The sequence below is a fragment of the Cyanistes caeruleus genome, chromosome 2 (assembly GCF_971803275.1).
Source record: "Cyanistes caeruleus chromosome 2, bCyaCae1.hap1.1, whole genome shotgun sequence".
In the NCBI taxonomy this organism is placed as follows: Eukaryota; Metazoa; Chordata; class Aves; order Passeriformes; family Paridae; genus Cyanistes; species Cyanistes caeruleus.
In genome coordinates, this window is record NC_141702.1 from 81,970,914 (window position 1) to 81,997,446 (window position 26,533).

Below are 26,533 nucleotides of genomic sequence, written 5' to 3' on the forward strand. Positions count from 1 at the left end.
AATCCTGGAAATACCTAAACTTCCTAACTGAAGAGACTAGAAAGTTATTAGAAAGAAAACTGCAAATCCTTTATACCGGTGAGTTAAAAGTATATAATATTGCATATAATATTGATGGTTCTGGTTGTTAGTATTTTGTTACACTCTTTTTTTTTTTTTTTTGTTGTAATATTTAGATAAGGATTTTGAAATTGTCTTTCAGGTTTTAGAAGAAGACGCTGTAATTTATGTTCCTACCAAACCTCTGCTAGTGTTCAGTTTTTCCGGTATTTCACAAAGATACGAGTATTATCTATTACTAATAATCATTAATTATGTTTTACAATGTGGGTTTTGCCTTTATTTTTACTATTTTGACAGGAAAAAATTAATTATGTCTGGTTTCTGGCTGATATTTTGCTGTAATACGCCTTAAGTCAAATCATAGGGATATTTTAAATTTCCCTTTTGATCAGATGGAAGTGGAGTTCACTATAGATCAAGTGATTAGCTGAGGGCTGTTCTATAATTTTCTCAGAAATCTGTCTGGATGAACTTCTTTACCATTCAAAGGCTATTTTCAGTTAACTGGATTCAAGTCTAGTTCAACCTCTACTTCAGCATCCCTTTATCAGAATAGCTACATCACTGTAGTTTTGTAGCAGGGGAAAAAAAATCTGCAGATGCTGATATATCAATCGTACACTCATTGAGGCACCTATTTCCAAAAAGCTGAAATACAAATTGCAAACGCTTGATGGCAAATATTGACCAGGAAAATGAAATGTTGTTCTGAGCTCCAGTAAATATTTCTTGATGAATATTTCTTGTGTGAGAAAGTTTTCTTCTCTATGCCTAATATAGCTTTACAGAGTGTGTGGGCAATTAGCGAGGTGGCTTTTCATAGTGTGAAAAAGGAAAGTCCTTTTTTTCTGTTGAAATGTTTGAGCTATATAGCAACACACATCAACTTCTAAAAGAGATGGCAGTGGACTGTACAAACCACCCTAGAAGATCTTTTTATTTTATGAGAGAAATCCTAGATGCCAGGGATCTACGAATGTGGGCATCCCAGCGAGCCTGTCCCTCGGGACCACAGGAGCGATTTGGTTTCTGAGGTCTGGTGCTGGCGGAACCGCTGCGGCGGCGGGGGCTTCCAGGCGGCACTGGGACCTGGACCGGACCCGAGCCCGGGCTTTCGCCTCCTGGTCCGGCGAGGTGCGCTCCTGGCTGTCCCGGCGAAAGGGTCGGCAGCTCGGTCTGGTTACGCCCGAGAGCCCCGGGAGCCCCTGCCCAGGGAGGGAGGGGACGCGGTGACGGCGAGGTGCCGCGGGAGAGGCCGGCGCGGTGCCCGCGGCGGCCGCAGCCCCGCATCCCCTGTCGGGCGGGGTGAGGAGCACAGCCTGCCCTGGGATGGGCTGGGCAGGCCAGCGGGCGAGGGCTCCGGGAGCCTCCGCCGTGGGGAGATCGGACAAAGGCTTCCAGGAGAGGGAGTGGCAAGCGGCCGCCCGGCCCTCGGCGAGCTGCGGCCGGGTCGGTGCCGCCGGGACGGGGGGAGAGCAGACGAGACAACTTCCCCAGGGGCACGGGCGGCCCCAGGAGGGCGTCGGCGGTGGCTCCTGTCGAAAGGGGAGGGCTCTCCCGCGCAGCTGGCCGCTTCCCCGAAGGTGGCTGCGGGGAGGGGAGGCGGGGGAGGAGCCGCGCTCATCCCCGGGCGGGCGGCGGCCCCTCCACTGCGCCAACCTGCAGGCGGGCTGGAGGCGGCAGCCCCGCCCGGCCTCGGCTGCCCGGGCCGCGCCGCCCCTCGCCTCCGTCCCGGGCAGAGCCGCAGGCAGCCGCTTCCCGCTGCGTCGGTCCTGGACTGCAGCTTGCTGGCGGCCGGGGCAACAAGCAGCGGCATCTTGGAGCGTCTTCTTTCCCGAGTGCCCCTTCATCTCTCCCAGCCCGCTGCTTTCTCCTACCTGCAGCCTTTCTTTCTACCTCCACTCCTACCTTATTTCTGCTTGTCTCCCCCTTCTCTTACCATTTTCTGGTTTTAAGGGTTTTTTTAATTTCCTTTCTTTTTTCTTCCCCCATCCTGTTCCCTTTTGGACCATCTTCGTTTAGTGCCTCTTAATTTCTTGATTTCTTTTGATTTTTTTTCCCCTTGGACTTTGCCTTGTCATGTCAAGATGGAAGTCAGGCATGACTGGCTCTCCTCATCCCCCCATGAGGGCTTCGAGCAGATGAGGCTGAAGAGCAGACCCAGGGAGCCTTCCCCAAGCCTCACCAGAGTAGGTGCGAACTTCTACAGCACTGTCAAGCAGCAGGACTACAGTGCCAGTGTCTGGCTGAGGAGGAAAGACAAACTGGAGCACGTAAGCCAGCTTCTTTATCCCCCCCACATTTTTTGTTTAATTTTTTTTTTTTTTTTTTTTTTTTTTTTTAAAGACCTCTCTCTAGGTGCTCTGTTAGGCTGCCTGCCATCTGGGACTCCAGGAGAAAAGTGTTTCTCCAGTGGTTGGTATTTCCCAAATGACAGAGAAAGGAGCTATTTAGAGGTCCCATAGTGGTCAGGTCTGAGATGAATGGGATGTCAGTACTGTTTCAAACTACATGCGAGTCTCCTAACTGGAAATATTTTTTAACCTTCCTGGCTGATTCCTTCTTCTACTCCAGCAAATTCAGCACTGATGTGGGAGGAGAAAGATTGGGATGGTGCAGATGGAGGTTAGAGCATTTATCTCACGGTGATTATAATGTAGTTCTAGAATAGCTAAAAGAAAATAGCTGGTGGTTGGTTTTTTGTTGGTTTTGTTGTTTGGCTTTTTTTCTAAATTTTAGATGTGATTTTCATTTTCCCCTCCCCCATCTTTTTCTTCTCCATGCATAGGACTTTGAACATACTCTACCTATGTGGAGTAGAGATTTCCTTCAAGACTTTACTTGCTGCAGCAGTAGTACATGACTTAACTGTGAGGCCACAATAGGACTGATACTGTTGATAGCTCTAGTGAATATTTTATGAGAATTTAAGGTGTTTCAAAGTGTTCCTGTCTCAGATGATGTTTGAAAGCATTTTTCATGTTACTTGTAACAGCAAGGAAATGGGTTGAGATGACCTGCATGCTGTGTAAGTTTCCTGAATAGCTTATTAGGTGAAACCCATTGTTAGTGTACAGTACAATCAAGACAGGAAAGTAGCTGCATTTACAGGGATGCAAAAGAATCTGGATGGGCTTGCATAATGCAAAAGTCTGCTATTCTTTACATTAGTGAGTAATTTGCAATCACAGTCACATTGATTTCAAGAGGCACAGGAAAATATTTCTTATGGTACAGCCACCTGAAGTCTCTTTGAATAGAAATGGTCTGATTAGAAGGATAAATTGCCTTTATTACATGAAAATCCTAGATGGCATAGTAGAGTCCTTTCAAGATGAAACCTGAAAGAAGGTCTTTTACCAACTAGTTCATGGACTGTAACACTCCTTTCCCCCTAACCTGCAGAGTATTTTATCCCTCTTAGTGAAATCTTAAACATGAGTCGTTTATACTTTTGGGGAAATGACAAGAACTGATGATCTGTTGGAAAGATCACATTTCAGATGTTGAGGAAGGTATTGAATTCTGTCTGCCTTTTAGCACAATTTTGTGATTCTTCACACTGACAACAAGGCTTCACAGTAGTAAGCTTGTAAGTGGAGTATTCTCCCATTGTCAGTCAAGAATAAAGGTCAGTGCCTTATCTCAGTACAGCTAGAACATCGAAAGCACAGAAATGTGAGCTGTGACTTTTGTAACAAATTTTGCTACATGTTGATATGTGTGATCAAATGAATAATTATTAGTTGTGCAGGAATTAATCTGTCAGCAGTTTAATAACTGGTAGCTGAATGGTCAGATACCTGTATATTAAATCTTACCACAATGTTAGCAAGTAGAAAATAGACATTAACTTGTTTGAAGATTGAAAGTGCAAAACCTTTATTTTGTGTGTGATTTGTTGCTGGATTTTTTGTTGTTGTTGGGGATTATTATTATTTTTATTGACAGTATTTTGTCACAATAGTAGTCTTTGATATCCCTGCAGCATTTGTGGGAAAAGCTTTCTCTGTAATCTGTAATGCATATTCTTCTGGGGGTTTCCCTCTCATTTTATTTGGTTCGTTTTACTCCCACAGCCTATTTGAACAATGCAAAGAGAAAAAAATTGGAGCATTGATATCCCCTGCTTGCCAAAAAGTATATATTTAATTTACATTTATTGTGGCTACCCTGCAGTGCACTGATATGCTAATAGTAGATATGTGAAAATACTTTGTTTTATGGTTTAAAGCAACTGCATTACTCATGAGTGTTGTAACAGACAGGCTATTGGAGGAATATAAATAAAATGTCTATTTATTTATAAATTCTATTCTGCTTATACAGTTTTAGAGCAAGGTTGTTATTTTTTTGTTTTCAGTTAAATCTTTGAGGGTTTTGTGTATTCTCTTGCTAAAGAAGTTATTTCCTACACTCCACTCTTCCACTCCAAAAGACAAACCAATTACTTTGAGATGCATAATTTTGAATGGGGTAGTCACTGACATATGATAGCTTATGGCCAGTATTGCATAATGAAGATATTCATATCCTCCATCCACCTCACGAAGTTTGCATAACATTTCATTATAGCTCCCTCTGAGATAATCATGTTCCTTGATAACTAAAAGGAAAATCAAAATACAAGGAGTGAGCATTCATGGAGGCATTGAATTTAAAAGTGTATCATCACAGACATGATGCTGCACAATGGAAGGTTAGGCAGACGAGGGGTTTATATTGAGTCAAGTCAAGATACACATGAAGAGATTTTGAAGTTTCATATGTACTCTTTCAGCATTGTGGAGGGGGTTGGTTTTTGCTTCATTGCAATGATTTCTTAAATTGATTTCATTTGTAACCGGGGTGAAATTGGGCCAACATATTTTGTTCATTACTTACAGTAAGACCCTGTAGGCCACAGTAGATATTTTATATTGACTTTTGTTGAAGTGAATAGTCTAACTTAATCATGTGCAATACTTGCTAAACCACATATAGTTTGATGGGTTCACAAACATCTTCTGAAGCCAATTTGTATCAAATTGTTTACCTAAAAAGATTCTCAAATACAGAAACAGTTTGTTTCTAGATTTCAAAATTGTAACAAAGTTGTGGGTTTTGGTGTTGTGATTTTTGGTTTGTTTGTGTTTGTTTTAGGCTTTTTCTTACACAGATGTCAATTTGAGGACTGTGGTAAAGAGGTTGAAAATTCAACTGCTTTATCTCTTCTGAAAGCACAGAACAAGTTCAGATGCACAAATACGATTGAGTTTCTTTAAAATTGATCAATATTTAATTAGTGACTGACCATAGATGAAGTAAAAAGCTGGAACATCCTGCTGGTGTCTTGCTAATTATTGTTCTTCAAATGGATCTTAATATGGTGTGGCTCATTGACTAGGTGTTTTTGTATGGTTTTCTTTTTCCAAGCAGCAGCACAGTTTGTACTATAAAAGATTTGAACACAACCCACCCCTGTTGCTTTGTGAACTCAGATGCTGTATTTAAAAATAAATGAATTTGCTGTAACATGTTTGAAGGCCCAGTGAGGAGTTTTGCTGAAGTGAGGCCTCAGCGTACATGCATACTGTACTCAGTGTGCTAAAGAGCCACACTGTTAATGGAGGAATTTACAAGAGATGTGAGGAACTCCAGCACTGTAGATGTGACCACAGCGATGTTGCAAACCTTTGTGTGAAATCCCTGCAGAGCTGAAATTATTCAGATTCTATTTATTTTCTTCAACTAGTTCCTTGTGCCTCTTTGTGAAATGTTTGCCTAGTATTGGAAGTGTTGGAGAGAAAACACGTGTGCGAAATATTTCTAAATTCTTCTTTGCATAGTGTTTTTTTGTTTGTTTGTTTCTCTTTGTTTGGTGTTGTCTTTTTTTAATGAAATGTGAATTCATTAAGAGAAACAGTAGGAGGTAGGGATTGGGAAAGAGTAGCTAACCTGATAGGCTTTAGCTGATAGGAGTTATTTGGTCTGGTTTAATTTGCAGCAGCTCTCCATCATGTCTCAGAATTACCACAGTAATGACAGATATTGAATAGTTGCTTTCCTGGTACCTCAGCAAAGAATTCTAGATAACTTAATTCTAAATAATAGAAGCTTCAAAACTGAACAGATTTCTTTCTGAGCTACAAGAGATATGCTTCAAGAATATATTTGTTTTTGACAAATACAGCTATTCTTTCTCAAGGATGTAGTGGTAGCCTTTCTTTAATAATGTCCAAATGAAATAATTATGTTAAAAGATTTTAAAAATTCTCTTTTAAGAAACTGGTTCAAAACTAACTTTTGGGGAAACCTGACACCAGGACAGTGTTATTTCCTGGCAATTCTCAGTCTGTTATTTTTGAAGAATCATAATTAGGAGAAATTATTGACAATTATTGCACTTTTATATTTTTTTTTACTGAAGTTCTGATCAGCAGCAAGGGCAATATTGGGGTTTTCAGATTCTAAGCGCTGTTGCTGTTATTTGATCAGTTGATGTTGTTGCTCAGCACACTGCTCTGCCTCTGGCAGCATTGCTACCCAGGGAGAAAAGTGGCCATGAGGTACAGGGATAGCAGTGTCACTTGGCAGCAGAGGCAGGTATCTAATATGCAGCTGCTAGGCTTAAGACAGTTTACAATGGTGCCTGACAAGCATGGCTGGAAAATTTATCAGAGCTGCATGAGAAAATCCTAAATAAAATATAGCTTTAATTCACCTGTCATAATACCTTTATAAAAGCTGAAATTCCAAATCAAATTTTGCCAGTTCATTTTTATTATTCAAAAACTAGTAAGTCTGTTAGGCAGCTTTTGTCTTCTCTTTTTTTTTTTTTTTGATACTGGAAATTGTTAACAAAAGCTTTGTTGGGCAGTTTCCAAGTGCATTTCTGCTCTTGCAGTAAAATGAACACTAATGTTAAACTAGTGTTAAAATGAACACTAATGTTAAAAGTCAGAAGACAGATTTGTAATCTTCAGAAGGATGCAGAAGACACCATGTGCATAGCTATAACCTGCAACACCTAAACAAAGAAGGTGAACATAGCTTGATGTAAAGCATGTGATAGGAGTAGAACCCAGTCAAGCCAAATAAGTTGCTGGATAGAGGCAGTGGCTTGAGTTTAAAGAAAAACAATGCAAGGATATAAATCAGAATTAAAAAAACATTCCCATATTCCCAAAACAGCCCCACTCTTGAAATCAATGCAAACACAGATCTTCTTTGGAGTAAAATGAGAATGACTCATGGGAATTATCTACAAGTCCTGACCCTGCACAGGACATCCCAAAGATCACCTGATCAAGTACCTGAGAACATTGTCCAAATACTTACTGAACTCTGTCAGGCTTTCCTGAGTAGCCTGTTCCAGTGCCCAACCACCCTCTGGTTGGAGGACATTTTTCTAATATCTGACCTAGACCTCCCCTGATACAACTTCAGGCCATTCCCTCAGGTCCTGTCAGTGCTCACCAGAGAAAAGAGCTTGCTCCTCCACTTCCTCTCATGAGGAAGTTGTAGATGTCTATGGGGTCTCCCCTCAGTCTTCTCCAGGCTGAACAAGCCAAGTGACCTCAGCCACTTCTTTTATGGCTTCCCCTACAGTCCTTTCACCATCTTTGTTACCCCCCTTTGGACTCACTTTAAAAGCTTTATATCTTTCTGTGGCACCCAGAACTACACACAAGACTTGAGGTCAGGCCACAGCAGAGCAGGACAATCCCCTCCCTTGCCAAGCACTGGAATGCTGTGCTTGATGCACAGTTGTCAGAGTCTTTTGCACTAGGCAGGCATAAATAATTTGTCATCTGGAATAAAATCAGATACCAAGAAAAATGGTGTGTGCCATGTAGGAAGGTACACAGATGGGGATGATTCAGAGGGTTCTAGAAAGTCAGTTTCCAATATTTGAATCTTTTTGATGGTGTGGTTGCAGATTCCAAATGTCTGTCTGGTCCTGGAGATTGATATCTGTATTTAGGTTTTGTCATTAAAATCAAGAGAACAAACTCAATTAAGTTAGAGGGATTTTTTGCTTTTTTTTTTTTTTTTTTTTTTTTCAACAGGAGACTGGTAGGTAGATTGTCTGCCTGGAGCACTGGTGCTTAGGATGAGTTGTGATTCTTGCTGAAGTAGCACCATGCAGTTTGCTTCACTACTGACAGACTCTGTGTGAAGGGAAATTCTTATGTCAAAATGCTGATTTCCTTGCAGGTCTTTATCCAGTAATGTTTTGTAGAAAAACATAACTAGAGAAAATAAATGTTCAGAAAAGTGGAAAAGGGGGACCAAAATAATTGAGCAGTGTTGGGAAAACACTGAATAACACTTTAGAGAAAAAAAACATAAAATGTTTTATTTTGAAAGCGATATGGGGAATTTTAAATCCTGAGAAATTTATTAGTGTAGTTACCACACACAGAAGTAATTTTGTATTGCAAAGCAGTGAAAATATGATACCTGACTGTTTTTCTCTTCTTAGTTGTAGTGGGTTAACCTTGGTTTTCTGCCAGCTGCCCAGCAAGTCACTCTCTCTCTCCCCCTTCTCAACAAGAGACGGGGAGAACATGAGATAAAATATCTTTTAGCTTGAGGTGAAGATGGGGAGATCACCAATTACTGTCACAAGCAAAACAGACTCAACTTGGGGAAAATTTATCTCTTTCCAATTAAATATAGGATAGTGAGAAACAAGGACAAGACTAGAATCACCTTATCCCCCTCCCCCCATTTTTCCAGGCTCAACTTCAGTCCTTTGTTCCTGAATCTTCAACCTCCTTACCCTCAATCTCCCGAGTGGCACGGGGTATTGGGAAATGGGGGCTGCAGTCAGTTCATAACATTTTGTGACTCCTTCTTCACAGTTGCCTGCTATGGTATGGGATCCCTGCCATGGGATATAGTCCCTGTCAAGCTGTTCCAATGTGGGTCCTCCACACAAGCTGTAGCTCTTCAAAAACTGTACCAGCATGGGTCCTCTCCATGGCTTGTACTCCAGGAATGGACTGCTCCAGCATAGGCCTCCCATGGGCTGCACTTCCTGCTCCTTTGTGGGCACCCCACAGGCTACAGCTTCCTTCAGAGCACATCCGCCTGCTCTGGTAAGGGCTGCAGTGTGGATACCTGCTGTACCTGCTCTGGTGTGGTCCTCCATGGGCTGTGGGGAAACAACATACTGTCTTTGTGGGCAGCAGTGGAATCTCTGCTCCAGCACCTGGAACGCCTCCTCACTGTTCTTCTTCACTGACCTTGGTGTCTGCAGGGCTGTTTCTCTCACATTTTTCTTGTTCCTCTCTCATAGCTCCTGGGCAGCAGCTTTTTCCTTATATGTGTTATCAACAGAGGCACCAACCAGTCTTATTGATGGGCCCAGCTTTGGCAAAGAGAAGGTTTGAGATGCCAGATGAAGCTGGCAGTGTCCAGCATGGGGCAGCCACTGGTCTCACAGAGGCCACCTCTGCAGTGGCCTTTCACCCCCCAAAACCTAGCCATGTAAACAAAACGCACTAATCCTAGGAGCAGCTCTTCTTTCTCTGGTGCATGAGAAAATCATTCAACATTGCATTAATCTAACACATCAGTTCTGCTGATCTGAACATCAGTCACTTTCAAAGTCCAAATCTCTAAAGCTGAATTTAAAATATTTGAGAAGCATATTCACTGTAACAAGCTTAATTTATAGTGTCTGACTTTGTTGTTGCACAGGAATACAAAATAACTTAAAGTTTCAAAGTTGCTCTTAAATTTAATTTTTATATGCATGTATAAATTATTTTGTAATTTAATTCAGCCTGTGCAAGACTTCTTAGAAATGAAGCTTTTTGGTTTCTGAAAAAAACCCATATATCTTAGTCTACATTTCTTCCAGATGTTAATTTCAGTGTAGGTATAGGAAACGTGCTTTCCACTGCTTTGCTTTTCCTAGTGCTACCAGCATTAAGGAAAATTCAAATGAGTTTTTTGCTACTGTCATCCTTTATTTCAACAGCATTTACCATCCTCGTTCAAGGATTTTGAAAAAGGAGCTGCAGAAACTTGCAACTTAATCTTCTTGTCTCTTACACAACCAAATACTCTGCAGTTTTCAATGATTCGGTCTTGTAGCTGACCATTGACTGTGACACACTTAAGGGTAGTAGGAGCACTTACAACACTAGGAAAATTATGCTTCATTAATATCTCCTCACAAATGCTGTAAGTTCACTGTCTGTAGACGATGTCCAAAGAAACTAGCTGCTATGACTGGTTGTGTGTTTAGCTTAGGCCTTCTTTCGTTCCATAACCAGATAAAATACTGAAGGTAAAATAACTTTACCAGACTATCAAAAGGATGGAAACAACTGTCCAGCTCATGCCAATGATTAATAAACCCTGCTTTATTGCTATTCACAATGGGAAAGCATATACTCTTTATTGTTCCTGAAAAATAAAGTCCTGTGCTGGTAGTGAATTCCCTAGATCTGTCTCCTCTGATGGAATATTTTCTCGAGGCACAAGAGATGGGTTTCTAACAGCCCACCTCTTGCTTTGCTTTTTTTGTAACATTATTTCAGGTCTGATTTCCATGCCTTTGTATAGTTTCATTACTGAGAGGAAAAAAAAATAGGTACCCTGCTAATGTCTTACAGGGTCCATATATCCATATACACCAAATAGCTCCTCTGTTGTATTTCAGAGTCTGAAAGGTGGTTTCTTAAAATGAAATTTGTATGCAATTTTTAAAATTATTGCACTCCTAGATGACAGCTGGTAGAATGAAATAGTGTAACATTCATTTTCCCATGCAGTGACACTCCTCTATGTCTGTGAGATTGTGTAGTCTGAGTGGATAATCAAGTTGTTTTCAACTTGCTCTTCACATTTTCTGGGAACAAAAGAAAATTACTTAAGGATGTATCTCTGTTAAGCAGTAAGTGTGTGCTGGCATCCATATTCCCTGAACAGCCAAATCCAGGGCGTGTGCTGCTTGAGACCTGCATGCCCACGTGGCAGTGATGAGCTGGGTATGTACATAGGTGCTCCCCTCCCTTGCCTGGTGGGGATAAAGTTGATCTGTTCATTGAGAAATGAGGCACTCACAGTTTCCGTGGTCATTTGTGTTTCAAGGGAAGGCACTGTCCCCCTCAAGTGACAAATGCTGGGCTTCTTGGCTATCTACTGTGCCTGAGCGGGCAGAGGGGCCACTCATCTAAAGAAATGTGTACAGAGAACCTCAGAAAATCAGGAGGGGGGAAGAGAGGAAATTAATGATACATTGGTGCCTATTAAAGTGAATTTATTTAATCAGAAAATAATTTTATTAGATTGGAAACTTTTTCCTAGGGTTTGAGTGCTTATCCATCAAAACTTAGTCTATTTTTTTTTTCTTAATAGGATTTGCCACTCAGAATTCTTTAAGTTTTATAAAGGCTTTGCAAATATAACATAGGGTTTGAGTATTTTTATAGGGATTTGTCTTCTTTTGTTTTGATCAATGCACTGTGAATTTGACTGTGTAGCTGTGATGGTGATAGCCTCTAGCCCTGGACAAAGAAATATCAAGAGTGATATTTTTATTAATATTACTTTGGCTTTCTCTCTGAAGATGAATAAAAATTTCCCCATTTCCCCCCACTTTTGCACAATCTATAAAATCCTCTATAAATACTTTTTATATTTTATATAAAATATAAAAAGTATAAAATTTTATTAATTTCTCATCTTAAAACCAAGATTTTGAGAGAACTTAGTAAGTTTCATTTTTGGCTGCATGATGTCAACATAATCAGCAGCTTGTTTTGTAACTGATAAAGTTGTTGCAGCTCATAAATACCAGTCATTCTATTTTTATTTTTGTTGGTATTCATGTATCTCTATTTACAGCTGTAATTAAATGTTTAATGGAATAAAAAAGCTCATGTATTTGAGAATTGCTGCTAATAAAACAAATAGTGATTTAGATAATTCCTGGAATTTTGATACATTAAATACGCTAGATGTCCCCAAGGGATTTTTAACTGTTTGGAACAGAACCAAATATGGAGCAGTGATGTGATAGTGACCAGCTTAAAATTCTTGATCCTGTTGTTACTGCAGTAAAGGCACATTAACTAGTGCCTTAGTATTCTAAAAGCCAGTATATGCTGTAAAAAGCCTGCTGTAATGAGCACACTCATATTTGTTTTGAAACACACAAATGTATAGAAGTTAATAAGGTCTTCACCACTTCCAGCCACAGTAAACATACCTTACTCTGCTTTTCATGTTATGGAAATTCTGCCGCTGTCCATTAAGTTTCATCACTGATCTTTTCAAGGTAGGGGATTTTTTTTGACAAGGGAATATGCTTTATGGGCTGAACAAACTTAAGGAATTACCTCAGCTAAGGCTGTTTGCTTCTGAGAATGATGTTTAAGGTGACACTTTCCTAAATGCGTCTTGTGCACTTTTGTTTGCTCTTATTCCAAAACTGTGATCCATTGACTTCATTACTGTGGATTCAAGTTGTATATGAACTCCTTGAGAGAAGATTGTAAAGACTGTACATCAGCTTGGCTGTTGTGGATTTGGAGCTAAAAACCAAGTTTAGTATCTCATGCGAAGCAGTTGGAGGAAAAATCTGTTGTAGAATGCTCACCTTTTCTTGAGCTTTAAGTCTCTGGATCATCAGGCTGATTGCTGTATAAATTATTTGAAAACGCTTTGCAGTTACCAGAGGACTGTTGAAAGAACAGAAGGCATCCTAATATAACAAAGGGGATGTAAGAAACTAATATCTATGTCAATATAAAAAAATTATATAGATCCAGTTGTATACCATTTTATGCCCATCTTAAGGTGTTTCAGGAGGGAGAATATGCAAGGAAGTCAGATGGGTGCAGGGTGCATTTGAAACTGCGAGTATGTGCCGAGAGTAATGAATGGATATCTTAAGAAAATTCAGCAAAACAAAGCTACCTGTGGAATTATTTCTTTGTTCCCCTTTAGAATACTTCTGTGTGTCTTTGGAAAGTATAAGTGATTAACAGTGCTGATCATTCTAAAAAGCAAGTCAAATCTAAACTGGAATATAATTTCAGATTCATGATAGCAGGTATAATCTGTTTTCATGTTTTGTGCTAATTTAAGTGGAAATGTGCACCTGCTTCGATGGTAATAATTGGGGGAAAAATAGACAAATAACAAAAACACCAAAATGCCTTGTTACCTCTTGTGAAAAATTAATTAGATGAGCAATTAGAAGTAGGTCCATTGGAATGACTGATGGCTGCAATGAAGATGGGGACTCAGGGCAGGTTCTGCTATTTCCCCATAGCTCTTTGTTGGAGAGGACCCATGAGCATCTAGAAAGGCTTGTGTTCCTGGGACATTAAAAAGAAACACAAGTGATTAAGGGTCTTAGAGAAATTCTTGTGGCTTTCTGGCAGCTGCTAACAGAAGTTGGCCTGTTTAGTCTGTTCCTGAGTGGTGATAAAATAGATAGCATAGAAAAGGTTGGGAAGATGAGTGAAATGGGGAAAGTTAGAGCTCTGTCAGTTTGCTCTAGGGCTGGAAGAGCTCTAACAGCCTTTAAAGTACAGTGGGTGGGGATTTCTGTCTTCTGAAGCAGAAGTTGATGTGCGTTTGTCACCCCATGCTGCTGATTTGCTGTTACCTTATGGAATAAAGTGTTTCAAAAGTTTCAAGCCAATGGGTTGGCAGAGAACACACTGTTTTCCTTCTTCCCCTGAATCAGTACATTCCATAACTTCTTCCTGCCTATTTAAGAATTGTCTTAGGCTTGCAGCTGTATCTTTAGTCCTATAAGCTCTAATACTGAAGGCAGCTTTCTACTTACTTTTCTGATCTTGGATGCCGTATGGAAAAGTAGTTTCCCTGAGTTTTCAACAGAATCTAGAATGCTAAATTCAGGTAGGATAGTGATATTCTTTACATCATTTAGAAGTGGCTTCAGTCATAGTTTGAAGTGTTTGCCAAACTGTACAAATTCTCTGTGTGTCTTTTCACAGAAAACCAGCATGTTGTTGACATCTGACTTGCTGTTGACTAGGTAAAGAGTTGATCGGAGTCATGCATGCAGTCCTGTGCTTAAGTGCTGTTTAAAACAATATGGGATGAATTATTTTCAGTTCTGCTTCTCTGTTGGAACTGTGCAGCTTTTTAGATCCATGAGAAGATGCATCTTTTGAGTAATTCCTGTTCTATCAATAATGGCTACATAACTCCCCTGGTTAGTGCAGTGGATGGGATGGTTCTAAGAAAATATGACTTGAAAATTAATTACTTAAAACAAGCAGACAAAGAGATCACTGATGAATGAAAGCCAAACAATTTTGAAGTTATTTGCAATTTTCAACTATTTATGAGTGACTTGTTTGTAGAATGTAAACCAAATCTATGATGCTGAAGACTGATTGGTGGTTATTTGGAATGTTGTGAGCATCAAAATACATCAATACACCAAATGCTGTTTTCAGGCTTTTACAGTGTAAACGATTCATTGTTTGAATAACAATTCCTTTGGGTCTAGTATGAAACAAAACCCTTAAGTGTTTTGGAAAACGTTACCCTTTTGAACAATGCAATTTCCTTTGCCAATGTGAGCTGCTGTCCCTGCAGACTTTTTTTTCAATTCCCCATTGGGCTTGTGGCAGGCAGCTTACCCCTTCTGTGTTACTTTATCCCATTTTCTGCAATATTGTTCTCTCTGAGCCTTTTTGTCATGACTTAGCTGCGTCAAACTCCTGCTGCAGAAAGCTGGAATGTGCCATGCTGTATTCTCTGGCTCTGTGTATATGGTCTTAATGCACATCAGCCTAAATCAGTTTGTTTCTCCAACTATATGACAGCTGAAACCTTAGTCTGCTGAACTAAGGTTTGCAAATTGAAAATTGAAATGAAATTTCAGGGTTTTTTTTAAATATTTTTTTTTTCAGTTTGTGCACTTTGTTCTTTTAATGTGTATGTGCTAGGGCTGTTCCAGGCATTCTCTGTTTGGCTTTAAATAACTTGCTCATATCCATTTTTTTACAAGACACTGTACTGAGCAACTGTTTCCCTTTTTTACTTCTCCAAGTTTGGGTTTACCTACCCAAGGCCCTTGGTTTTTAATTTTTTTCCTATTTATATAATTTCATCAATTCTTTCATGATGCTTATATTTAAATTACTTTCCTTTATTCCGTTGTCCCCACCCTTTTACTCTGTCCTCTCAAACTCCTCTAACAAATCTACAGCCTTGTTTTGGTAATGCATGCCATGTTCTGCAATGCACCTTGTGTGAAACACCCAGGGAAAATATGGTGAGCAAAATATATGTAGGATTTGCAAGAGTGCACTTCTCTTACAAGGTTTATACATGATTTTTGTTCTGGCAGGGCAACACTTTCTGACATTCTTAAGTGATTTAAACTCATAAATCCCAAATACACACTTCTTGAAAACCGTGAAGTTGCAAGGAAGATGGAAGTTTTTGAGTTGTGCGAGGGTGAATTGGCCGAAAGCCTTGCAAGTGTGTTCTATAGATCTGGTGATATAAAAGGCAGTGATTACATGAAGAGCAATAAAACTTTTCGCCACTAGTGTGACTCTCATGTCAACCAACAGCATGTTCTTTCAGAATTTCTTTCCTTTTAATTAAATAAGGGCTCCGAATTTTTTTCTGTGCGGAGAAATACGAGGTACTGTTGTTCCTTGAAAGGAATGAAAAAACTGTTTCTTATGGAATCTGTTTTTCAAGTGACTGCACATTTATTTCTACTTTTCAGTAGAAAACAGAGAATGCATCTTTTCAAGTTAGTTTATGCATGTATTAAATAGGATTTTCTCTGATCAAGTGAGAAATTTGTGGTAGATGTAGAAATGCCTGTTTATTGTAGAAGTACCACTGTATAGTAATACCTTCTGATTTACAGGCCACAGTACCTAAGACACACATTAAATACTTGAAATTATTATTTGTTTTAGCTCTCAGGTTACCACTCTATGTTAAATTTTTGTGTTTTTTTTTTTTTGTTTTTTTTTTTTAATACATTGCTTAAATAAGGGGGGGACAAGGGGTGTGGTATTTTGAAAGGCTGTAAGATCCCTTCCTGTTTGGACTAATCTGGTTGTTTTATTTGAGCCAATGCTTTCCATGATTTCTTTTTTGCTAAAAGTCTCCCTAGCAGCTATTTGCATTTTGTTTTTTTTAAGTGTGTCTTTCTTAAGTATTTACAAGATTAAAAATACTTTATAAGAACCTTTGGGAATACTTGTTGCTTTGTTTATTTACTTAATGATTCTGTGTGGCATCAGATGTTCTCAGTTTATTTCTGGGCATTATTAATTTTTGATAACATATCTGGCTAATTTATTCAGGCTCATAGTGTGGAACTCCTGACTTGAGTAGAACAGCTTGATGAGGATCCAGTTACTGATGAGTGTTTGACTGTTACCACCATGAAGGAAACACCTTCCCAAAACACCATTCTAGATAATAATTGTGTGTCTAATTTTACATATGATGATTGCAATGTAGTCTGAAAACAACAAAACTGCTGGTAGTGGCCTCTCTGTAGTGTGAACTACACATTCTGTAGACCAACTTCTTCTGTGACCAACTACATTGGTTTTACAGTAGCTTGTTCTAGCTCTACCTAATTAATTTCTATATATGTGTGTACTTTTAACTGTTGAGCATGATACTGTAATAGCTTTGTTTAGTTGTATTTATTGCACATTTATCATTCATTGTGTTGCTTTCTTCCTTTAGAAAAAAGAAAAAGCAGTTTGTCAGCAGAAGAAATGTTCTCTTGTTATATTGTCCTGGCTGCTCTGCTGTGGAGGGAGAGATGAGTGATTTTTGAAAGCAGCTGAGCCATGAGGCCCAGAGAAGCCTTTAGGGTGGAGGTGGGGCAAGCAGAGAGGGAGAGGAACAATGAATCTTGAAGAAACTGAAGGAAACCATAGCTGGAAGATAGCTAAAAGGAACAGAGAACTCGCTTGTAGGAGTACACAGAAAGATGGAAGCTCTGAAAGAGCTTCTAAAAGAGGGTTCTGGAGTGGAAAACATGATTATTTAACTCAGCCTTTGAAAGCTTTTGACCTGGATAGCCAAATCAGAGGAAAAGACCTGCCCTACAAGATGAGGGCCAAAATCTGTTGTTTTTCCATGCAGTAGCTTTTAGTTCTGGATTCTGTATTAGGTTAGTACTTTTGTGCAAGCAATTAGAAATAGAGTTGTGTAGGTTTTATTTTTTCTTCTTGCTGTTTGGTTTTGTCTGTTCTTTTGGTATACTCACAGTGGCAGACATGCTGATTTCCCCTGAAAGCTCTGTCTGAAATGAAGCTCCATCATCAGTCTCCACAGACAAGCTGGCCAAATATTGCAACAAGACAAGAACAGCAAAAGAAGCAGCTTTTGTGGTTGACTCCTTGGAACAGTGGGCTCTAAGAACATACACTGATGTTGATGCAGAGATTGATTTTCTTTTTTCAATGTAATTGGTATCATGGACACTAGTGTTTTCCTGAGACATGTGGAGTCATTGGCTCATTGACCAAGTGTTCTCATATGCCAGAAGTTTCTTCTGTCACAAAGTTAGCTTTGCTTAGCTTCCCTGAATTTTCCAGGAAAATGGCTAGTCTTTGAAAGAGCAATGGAAATGAAAGTGTTAATCTTCACTTTATTATGCTTTTATATTCAGTTTCTAGATTCATTCTCTTAAAGTTGACCTAGCATAAAGAAATGTTTTGGACATAGACTGGGAATAAAATCTCAGGACAGTATCTCAGGACTATTCATATTGAAAACAGAGTGGAAACAGGTTTTGTGTTTTTCTTGTGATCTTGGGCAAGATACCATACTCTTACTGCAACTTGTTTCTCTGTATGTATAATGGACTAATAGCATTAGTCAGCTTTCTATAAGGGTTCTGGGGATGTATCCCCATTTTAAAAATGATAAATTACACACGTAGACAAATTGTAAATCATGTGAATAGTCACCAGCTCACAAGAATAGATGGTACACTGGAAATTTTAGATGCAATTCTAAGTCTGTCTCTCTTCTCTGCGGGTTGACAGTGAAATGGGGTTAGCCACATTCCTTTGTATTGCTTCTGGCGATCTTATGACCAGAGGCTAAGCTGATCAACTTGCTGATTTTTATAGAAAGTTTAATTAGTTTTCTTCCCAAATGGAATTGCTTACTTTATTTCAGATAGGTGAACTGGTCTAGCATTCATGTTGCTGAAGAGTGAGAAAATTTGATGAAAAGCAAGGAGCAGGATCTGATCATAAACCTCCCTTTTGATGGTTGGTGTACTCAGGTTGGTTGAAATGCAAAGCCATGTGGCATCTTTAGAACTTGGCCTCATACAAAGAATGCTTTTTAGGGCTCTATTTCTTTCAGAGTAGGAACCTGGATGGATGGCTGTAGTGGGCTGTTGCAATACACAATGATATTTGAGGAGTGATCACTTCAGTTACTGGTTTGTTCCATGTCAGTATCAACATTAGCCATTAAGCAGTTAGCTTTCATAAAGGGTAATTTGACTTACCCTAATCCAAAGCATAAAAGGGAAAATATTTCCCAAAATGACAGGACTAGGTTATTTCTGTAGACCTGCCTACGGACTTTTGAGGTAGGACTCTGATGTGCTTGGGAGTTTTTGAATTTACAGGATGTGTCCTCACTGCCTTGCAGAACTTAGGGCTAAGAGCAAACTGAAGCATGTATTAAGTATTCTGACAGGTGGAAACTTAAATGCTATTGTAGTACATTTTAGCATTTTGCTTGGGCTCCTTCTTAGGCTTATTTATCTGAACAAGGGCTTTTGTTTGGCTTCAGGGTGAAGAACAGTCTAGGTCCCAGTTTTGAAAGGCAATATTAATATTAACAATTCTTAATAACAGCTGCTTCAGAGGGCTTTAATATGATGTTATGCAAGTTCAGATTTCTTGTCTTCTAGCATACTGATTTAGTTATTGTTTCCTTTCAGGAAGAGTGAAACTTTGAGGCATGTGTTATTAGACTTTTTTGATTAAACTTGCATTGCTAATACAAATTCATAATATTACTTATCAGTCACTTCATTTCCCACATAAAGTGCTTCTTATCTGTCTCCTTTGAGGAGTGCACTTATTAGAACAGGCACACAGGACACACATGCTCCAATAACTTTTATAGCATTTTTTAGTATTTGCAAACTCTGTGTGGCCATAGCTTCATACAACTAGGAGAGCTTATCCTCAGATACCTGGATAAAGAATGCAAGATGTCACTGGACACCTCTGATAAGTCTCCATTGTCTTTACATCTGCTTCTCTTCAGACATTTTTACATACCGATGAATTCCAGTAACTGTCTTCTTCATGGCCCTTAGCTTGACTCTCTCCAGTAGCTCCATATTTCTGTTGTACTGGGGAGCCCAGGACTGGACACAGCACTGCAGCTGTGGCCTCACCAGGGCTGAGGAGGAAAGATCCCCTCTCTTGACCTTCCAGCAGTGCTCCTTCTGATGTAGCCCAGAATACTGCTGGTCCTGTTTGCCACAAGGGCATATTGGTGTCTGTTGATATCCTCAGAGCCTCTTCTGCAAAGCTGCTGTTTCAGCTGACTGCCCCCAGCACGTATAGACACATAAAATGCTGGTGTTGTCCCTCTTCAGGCGCAGGAATTTGCACTTCTTTCGTTGAACTTCTTGAGGTTCCTCCAGGCTGTCAGTGTCCCTCTAGATGGCAACACAGCCCTCAGGCATATCAGCCACTCCTCCCAGTTCTGTATCATCTGCAGACTTGGTGAGGGCATGTTCTGCCCCATTATCCAGCACCACTCTCTGGACCTGACCCTTCAGCCAGTTTTTAATCCTCACTGTCTGCTCATCTAGCCCATATTTCATCAGATTCCCTATGAGGGAATTGCAGGAGACTGTGAAAGATCAAGTACCAAACCATGTTTATTCTTGAACTGATCTGTAAAATAGAAACAGATTACCATGTCATTTAATTTTTCTCAAGTCATTGGAGAAATTTAAACCAACCAACAGTGGTCAATAGGTGGTTTAATAACTATCTCTCAAAGGTGGTCTTTGAGAGATAGTTATGAAAATATTCAGTTACATTTCTCTGTACTTTTATAAAATAGGTTTTTTTCATTAAATTGTAAGCTACATATGCAAACAGTGTGGCACAGAAACCTATTAACTATCAGGCAGTTGCAGTCAAAAGATAACAAAAATATGTATAATAGGTGAATTTTTTGAGAATATAAAGGTTGCTTTACTAGGAAGTGGGAAAGAAGAAAAATGGCATAGTAAGATAATGTATATACTTTCTGTCAACTTCTACAATCATGTATATTTTATAATTGGATTGCTGGAAGCATGCCCATTAAATATATCCCTCTTTTAAGTAAATCATAAAAAACAAGACTGAAAGGAAGGAGTCACATAGTCCATGCTTATGCCTCTGGAACGCATTAGCTATAACTAAGTGTAATACTGAATAATAGATGAAAATTATATTTTATCATCAGTGTAAAGACTTAATCGTCAGGTTGAAAACCTCAAATAGTGGTTTCTTCTAAAAAAATATTTAGAACTTAATATTCTTGCATTTTTGCCAGAGTTATGTCTAATGTATCTAATCTTTTTCATTACAGTTCATATAAAAATGGTGATATTTTGTTCTTTGCTTACAAAATTACCAAGTCCCTGTGGGTTATAATACATTTATTATTACTTTTTATGTTTGGTTTTACTGTTTTATCTTGAAATAAACTAAAGATCTTCAGTTCAAAGAAACTGCTGCCTATTGCACGCAAATGCAGCCTGCAGTATAATTGTATTAGGATTTTGAAAAGAAGCAGGTGTGCAAATTGTTTCTCAGGAAATAAAGTAAACTCATTCTTGCTGTTAATGTGTTTTTCTGTTACCTTGTCTTATATTCCGGTCTGCTTGTGCTTGCTTATTTCTTTAGGACATAATCCAAAGCCATTGAAAACTCTGCTAATTCCAGTGAACTTGAGATCAAGGCCTTAAAAATTCTCAATTTTAAACTCTGTGGGAAGAACTGTTGATGGCTTATGTAGTGCTGATTACTGTGGAGCCCTTGTCTTGAGGGCTTTAGGCTGTGTTTCATTTTTAAGATTATATTCAGCACAGATACTGACTTGGTCTTTAGTTTTTCGTAGTTTGAAATAAGACTCCTTTATAAGCGTGTTTTATTACAATTAAGGGGTTGGGGCTTTGGGAGTGGTGTATTTTTTGCTTTTGTTTGTTTATTTTGTTTTTTTTCTATTTGAACATGGATGAGTTACCCTGTTCTTAAAGTATACCTTCCCCCCTCTATTAAAGGAAACACTTTAGTAATAACAGAAAACCATCTGTCACATAAGACTGTAAACCAGAGACCTGACATAATTACCTTTTCTTCAGAAAATTAATTTTATCTTTATTTCATTAAAAAAAAAAAATGGTGCAAGTTTGGCATATAGTTTTAAGTACTTTTACACTTCTGTGAGTCTGTATGCTAAAGCAAGCAGGTACTAGTTTGTGATTTTGAAAAATAAAATTAAGAAAGATAACAAGATTACCTGTCTTGCCTGCCTAACACATACCTTGAGCTCTTCAGGTGATTTATAACCTGTTTACATTCTGTACTGTTTGCCATCTGGAGTGTTTCCAGTTCCTATAGGTTTGGAATACTGCAGGGTAGGTGGTAATGGTGCAGTAGGTGAGGAACAGTATAAATTGGGCATTATTCAAAGAACCTTTGTGGTGCCTGCACTCCTGTTCTTCAGAGGTAATACTATGAATTCAATTTTCCAGAAAATCTGAGTAATTTGGTTTTTTTTAGTAAGATGGAATTTGAAAAAGCAGCTTGGTAAGATGTATTGTTATCAATCAGCAATTGTAGTTTTCATCTACGTAAAGAGACTAGGTAAAAATGCATGAATACAGTAATTCAAAGAATGATTGACTGTCTTGGCTTACAAAGCACATCAGACAACACCTATTTGATGTTCATTCTTATCAAACTTCTATTACAGAAAGGGTGAGTTTTCATTTTCGTTGTTGGGATTTTTTCATTGAACAGCAGTGATTTGTTTTACACTTCTGTGCAGGCACATATGCCAGTTAAAACAACCATTCTTTTCTCATTTGATAATGCCATCAGACTACTTCGGGTTACAGGCTTCCTTATTCTTCCCTGTTTTTTAAGGCTACAATTTCCTGTTAAAGAAATCTGTGCAGGAACAGAGTTTGACAGTCTTATACATTGCTATAGATTTGTCCATGTTGTGGTACATGTCCGAAGAATAATATTACAGATAAAGGCAGAAAAGTATGAAAACCATGCCTTTATTTTGGATAGAAGAAGAATCTGAACAATTTTGGATGATTTACTTTATCTTCACATTAAGAAAAGGCCCTTGGCTTGGGAGACTGTAATAGCCACTCTATATAATACTTAGTATGTATTCATGGTTGGAAAAATGTGAAGGTTTTTTGCCCTGAAAATTAAACCTTCTGATCTTGTTTTCATAGTTTCTAGCCACTTTCCCAGGAAAATAACTATAAACATAGATGTATATACATTCTTTCTAAGACACGTCTTTTGATGGATGTTTTGCACGACCAGTGTGATTGAGAGTTAGGTGGTAACCTAACTATCTAATCTTTGGTTATTGTCGAGAATCTATAAATACTGGAATTGGAAAAATAAAAAGATCTCTTTTTCCTATCATACACTGAACCGTGTCCGTGTGAATCATTCTGTGTCCTATAGCGACAGAGGTTATCATTGAAGCATCTGCCTGTTCAGGCAATATTGTTTTCTGTTTTTTTATCCAACTGCAAAAGTTGTTTTGGTTCAAACTGAGTGGTAAACCTGCATTTAACTCTACAAATTTGAACATATATAGGCATCTTTCATCAATTTTGCAGTTCCAGTAGCAGTGAAGATGGAGAGACTTGGCTCTGGGGTTATCTTTTGAATACATTCAGAGATTTGGGCTGGCTTCACAGGTCATAGCAACAAAGTTGGACAGGTTCCATGCTCACTGTATGACACAATCTTAATTTATGAATATATGTGTCCTAATCTCACAGAAATTAAATCATGTAAAAATATGTGGAGAAAGTTGGAGGTCACTTTTATATTTTTAATAGCATATCGTATGATGTGGATTAGCATTCTGTACCGAGGTTAGGGTCTTTTATGCAGTATGCTGTGCAAATGCAGTGAGAGGCCTTGTCATGAAGGCTGTGGAGGTGAAATAAAGGCAGAAAATGGCAATTTGTCTCAGTTTGTTGGTTATGGATTTGAATTAGCTCTCTAACTCTTAGATTAATATCCTAGCCACTATATTTTACTTTTGGGCTTGTCTTTCTTTATTGCATGTGTCTGTAAGAAGGAGCACACTGCCTTCAGTTTTCATCTGGCCCTGGCACTTGCACAGAGTTATGTCTACAATCACAAATAGTACAGAAGCAATGTAAAATTCTAATTAAAGTACACCCATCAGTTAGCTAAAAATAAACTCTTCAGGAAAACAAAGTAGGGCTTGCATTTGCATAACATTTTACAATTTCAGTTCATGGGATTGAAGCTCCAGTCCTTGGGTTGGGGAGGATATGGTTTTGGTGTTTTCCACAGAAATATATTCAGTATTTTTCTTAAATCAGGACTGAGTTAGCTGGAGATTCTCCTGTGTTCAGAGGGCTCAATAAAGTTTTGAAAGCAGCCTACTGAAAAGTGGACAGAAGAGATTTCCAATGAAAGTGTGTCCAGCTATAACTTCATTTTCTGAGAGACTGATTTTCATGAACTAATGAACTACCTTGTTTTGAGAGGAGACAATGTAAAACTGGTGTCAACAATTCCCTTCAGATTATAAGAGATCAGAATATAATCCAAATGTAGTTAGTTTAATTGTAAAGATGTAGGAAAGAAAAAATTCAAATATTTAGATCTCTGGAAAGAAATTTGTAGCTCAGACTAGTCTGACTTGTGGTTTTTAATAGTTCCTGTAAACTATGTGGACATGCTGTGGCTTTTTCTCCCGTTAATGGTCAAATTATTTATAGCAGATTCAAAGGCTCATACTATCTTAAGGAAATTTATATATACATTATTTTGTTGGCTACAGAAACATTACATGTAATTCTTGTAAATAATGAAAATTATTACATTTCCCTCTTTCCTGCCTGAAAAAGACTTGCCAAGATAGGAAGTATGATATATATCATACAGAGGATTTTAATTGATTTAAAAATTAAGTCTGAGCATTGGATCTTTGAAGTTCTTTATTCAAGAAGATGCCTTTGGAGACAGTCTTCTCTCTGCTGTAAAGCAATGTGTGCAGCAACCAAGTGTATCTTTTTTTAATTTCTAATAATTTTTCTGGTTTATGAAGTCTTTGTGGTACTTATTTTACACATAATGGAAAATTATTTTTCCCCGCTCCAGTCAAAAACTTTTCATCTGGAAAAAAGAAGCATTCAATGTGGCTGCTGTGTATTTGCGATGTAATATTTTGAAAATAATTCTTCATTTATGTTCAGATATGATTTTCCTTTCCCTGCCTTTGAAATACAGTAATTCTTACCAGTAATTCTAACAGCCTATTCAGGAATGCACTACATGTGTAAGTTAATAGTGGAAAACAGTAGTGCTGTGATTTGATTGTAAAATTTCAGAGATTAGTTGGGTTTTTTTAGTTGTAAAATTTCAGAGAGATTAGTTGGGCAGAGTTTTGTGTGTCACCTGAGAAAGCATGTTATTAGTGTTTTGAAGGCAAGCAAATAGCATCAAGGCTTCTTTAATGTATATGTGTGTGAGTATTGATTTTGTCTTCTGAAGAGACATTTGCCAAAAGAAGAAAGGGAGAGATGAAGACATCATTCTGCAATGTGCAGCATTCTCTCTGTGTATTTCTCAGTCTAATTTCTTAGTTTTTCAAAGCTTATTTTTCAATTATTCAATTCAATTTTTCAAATTTCTAACTAATTTCTTAGTTTTTCAAAGCTTATTTTTGTTTTCCTGGCAAGGTCACTCTTGACCTCACCAGTGCCGTATTTTTTGGTTGTGTAAACAATTGGAGCATAGCAACTAGTGAAACATAACTGAAAATACCGAGACTGTATATGCGCTATGGCATCAAGAATTTGTCCAGGAAGAGTACCTAGGCCTTAATGGGTGCTTTAAAATCATTAGATGATTAAGCTATTAATGAACTTAAGCTGTGGCTTTGGTTCAGCTTGACCAGTAATAAGTTCATTAAGTTACTCATCACCAGACATTAAATTTCAGCTGCACTGCTAAAATGTGGGTATTAATTAAAATTGCTATAAATGCATATTATTTCTTTCTTCCTCTGCCAGTACAGTATAATGACTGTATGCACCAGGCACAGTATATTCTTGTTTTGTCTCATGCTTCACTGCAAAATATTTTTTACTTTGCTACTCAACCACTATTCCACTGTCCAGTTGCTTCCTGCTAGCCTGAAAAACACGGCCTTACAAGCAGTGATCACTTTTCATCTGGAAGATATGTGTCTAGAGAAGTCAAGGAACCTTGATTTTGGCTTTTTGCTACCTTGTTGATCACTTTTCTTTCTCACTTTTATTTCCTAACTGTAGCTCTTGTGTCATCCTACCAGCTGATTCCAGAGAACCATTAGAAAAATTTCATTTGAGAAATACGCAGTGCTTTGGCAACAAAGAGCAAGGCTGAGAATGTTCATGTATGAAGTTATATCTGATATAATAATTTATTTCTCCATAGAGTCTTTTGAGTTAGCACTGACTCCACCTATGGTGGTTGCAGGCAGGTTGCAACATTCTCTCTTTTTTTTAAGACCTATCTAACATGAAGCTGTCCATATTATCCAGATTACTCTCATTTTCTAGTTGCCTGTCCTGACAGTCTACTTTCTTGCAAAATAGTTACACTGTATCCAGCTGGGATGTAGTTAATTTTTTTCACAGTACTGTATGGCACTGTGTTTTGGATACATGGCTGAAACAGTTGATAATGCACTAATTGGCTGTTGCTGAAGAGTGCTTGCACAGCACAAAGGTCTTTGTTTTTCTATCTCCTCTCAAATTCAGTTGGAAAGTAGGTGGGGAAGAGGTTGGGATGGGATTCAGCTACAACTGCTCACTTGGCAGTATAAAGAAGGAGGTACTACTTGGGGGTAGAAGAAGGAGAGTGTGGGGGTGTGTGAATGTTTTCCATGGTGGCTGTTGTTTGAAGGGTATCCACACTGGTGGGAGGTAGCGAGTGACTTTGAGTCACTTGCTGCTTTGGGGTATGGTGTGTCCCCTCTTTCCTTCACCTGTTAAGATGTCTTTGTTTGATCCACAAGTTTCCTTGCTTTGTTCTTACTTTTGTCTCCTCTGTGCCACTGAGAGAGGGGAAGTGAGGGAGTGGTGTTACTGACCAGGGTCATCCCCCCCACCAATAGTTTATGTAAGCATAAAGCATTTGCAGACCTGTGGTTGGAGCAGTGTTGC

The 26,533-nt window shown here is 38.6% G+C and overlaps 1 protein-coding gene across 14 annotated transcripts in view; it reads left to right on the forward strand.

Annotated features, from left to right (window-relative positions):
* The window catches only part of PLD5 (phospholipase D family member 5), a 204,316-nt gene that overhangs the window by 33,706 nt on the left and 144,077 nt on the right, over positions 1–26,533 (forward strand). Inside the window, exons 1-2 of one of the 14 annotated variants that reach the window (XM_086878244.1) lie at positions 14–78; positions 2,151–2,336. The exons of 12 other annotated variants lie outside the window; for them this stretch is intronic. In XM_086878244.1, coding sequence (XP_086734370.1) covers positions 2,151–2,336 — 186 coding nt within the window. In that variant the 5' untranslated portion in view covers positions 14–78. Of the gene's footprint in view, positions 1–13; positions 79–1,714; positions 2,337–26,533 lie in introns of those variants that run through there. One more of the 14 variants, XM_086878255.1, reaches the window with a different exon arrangement.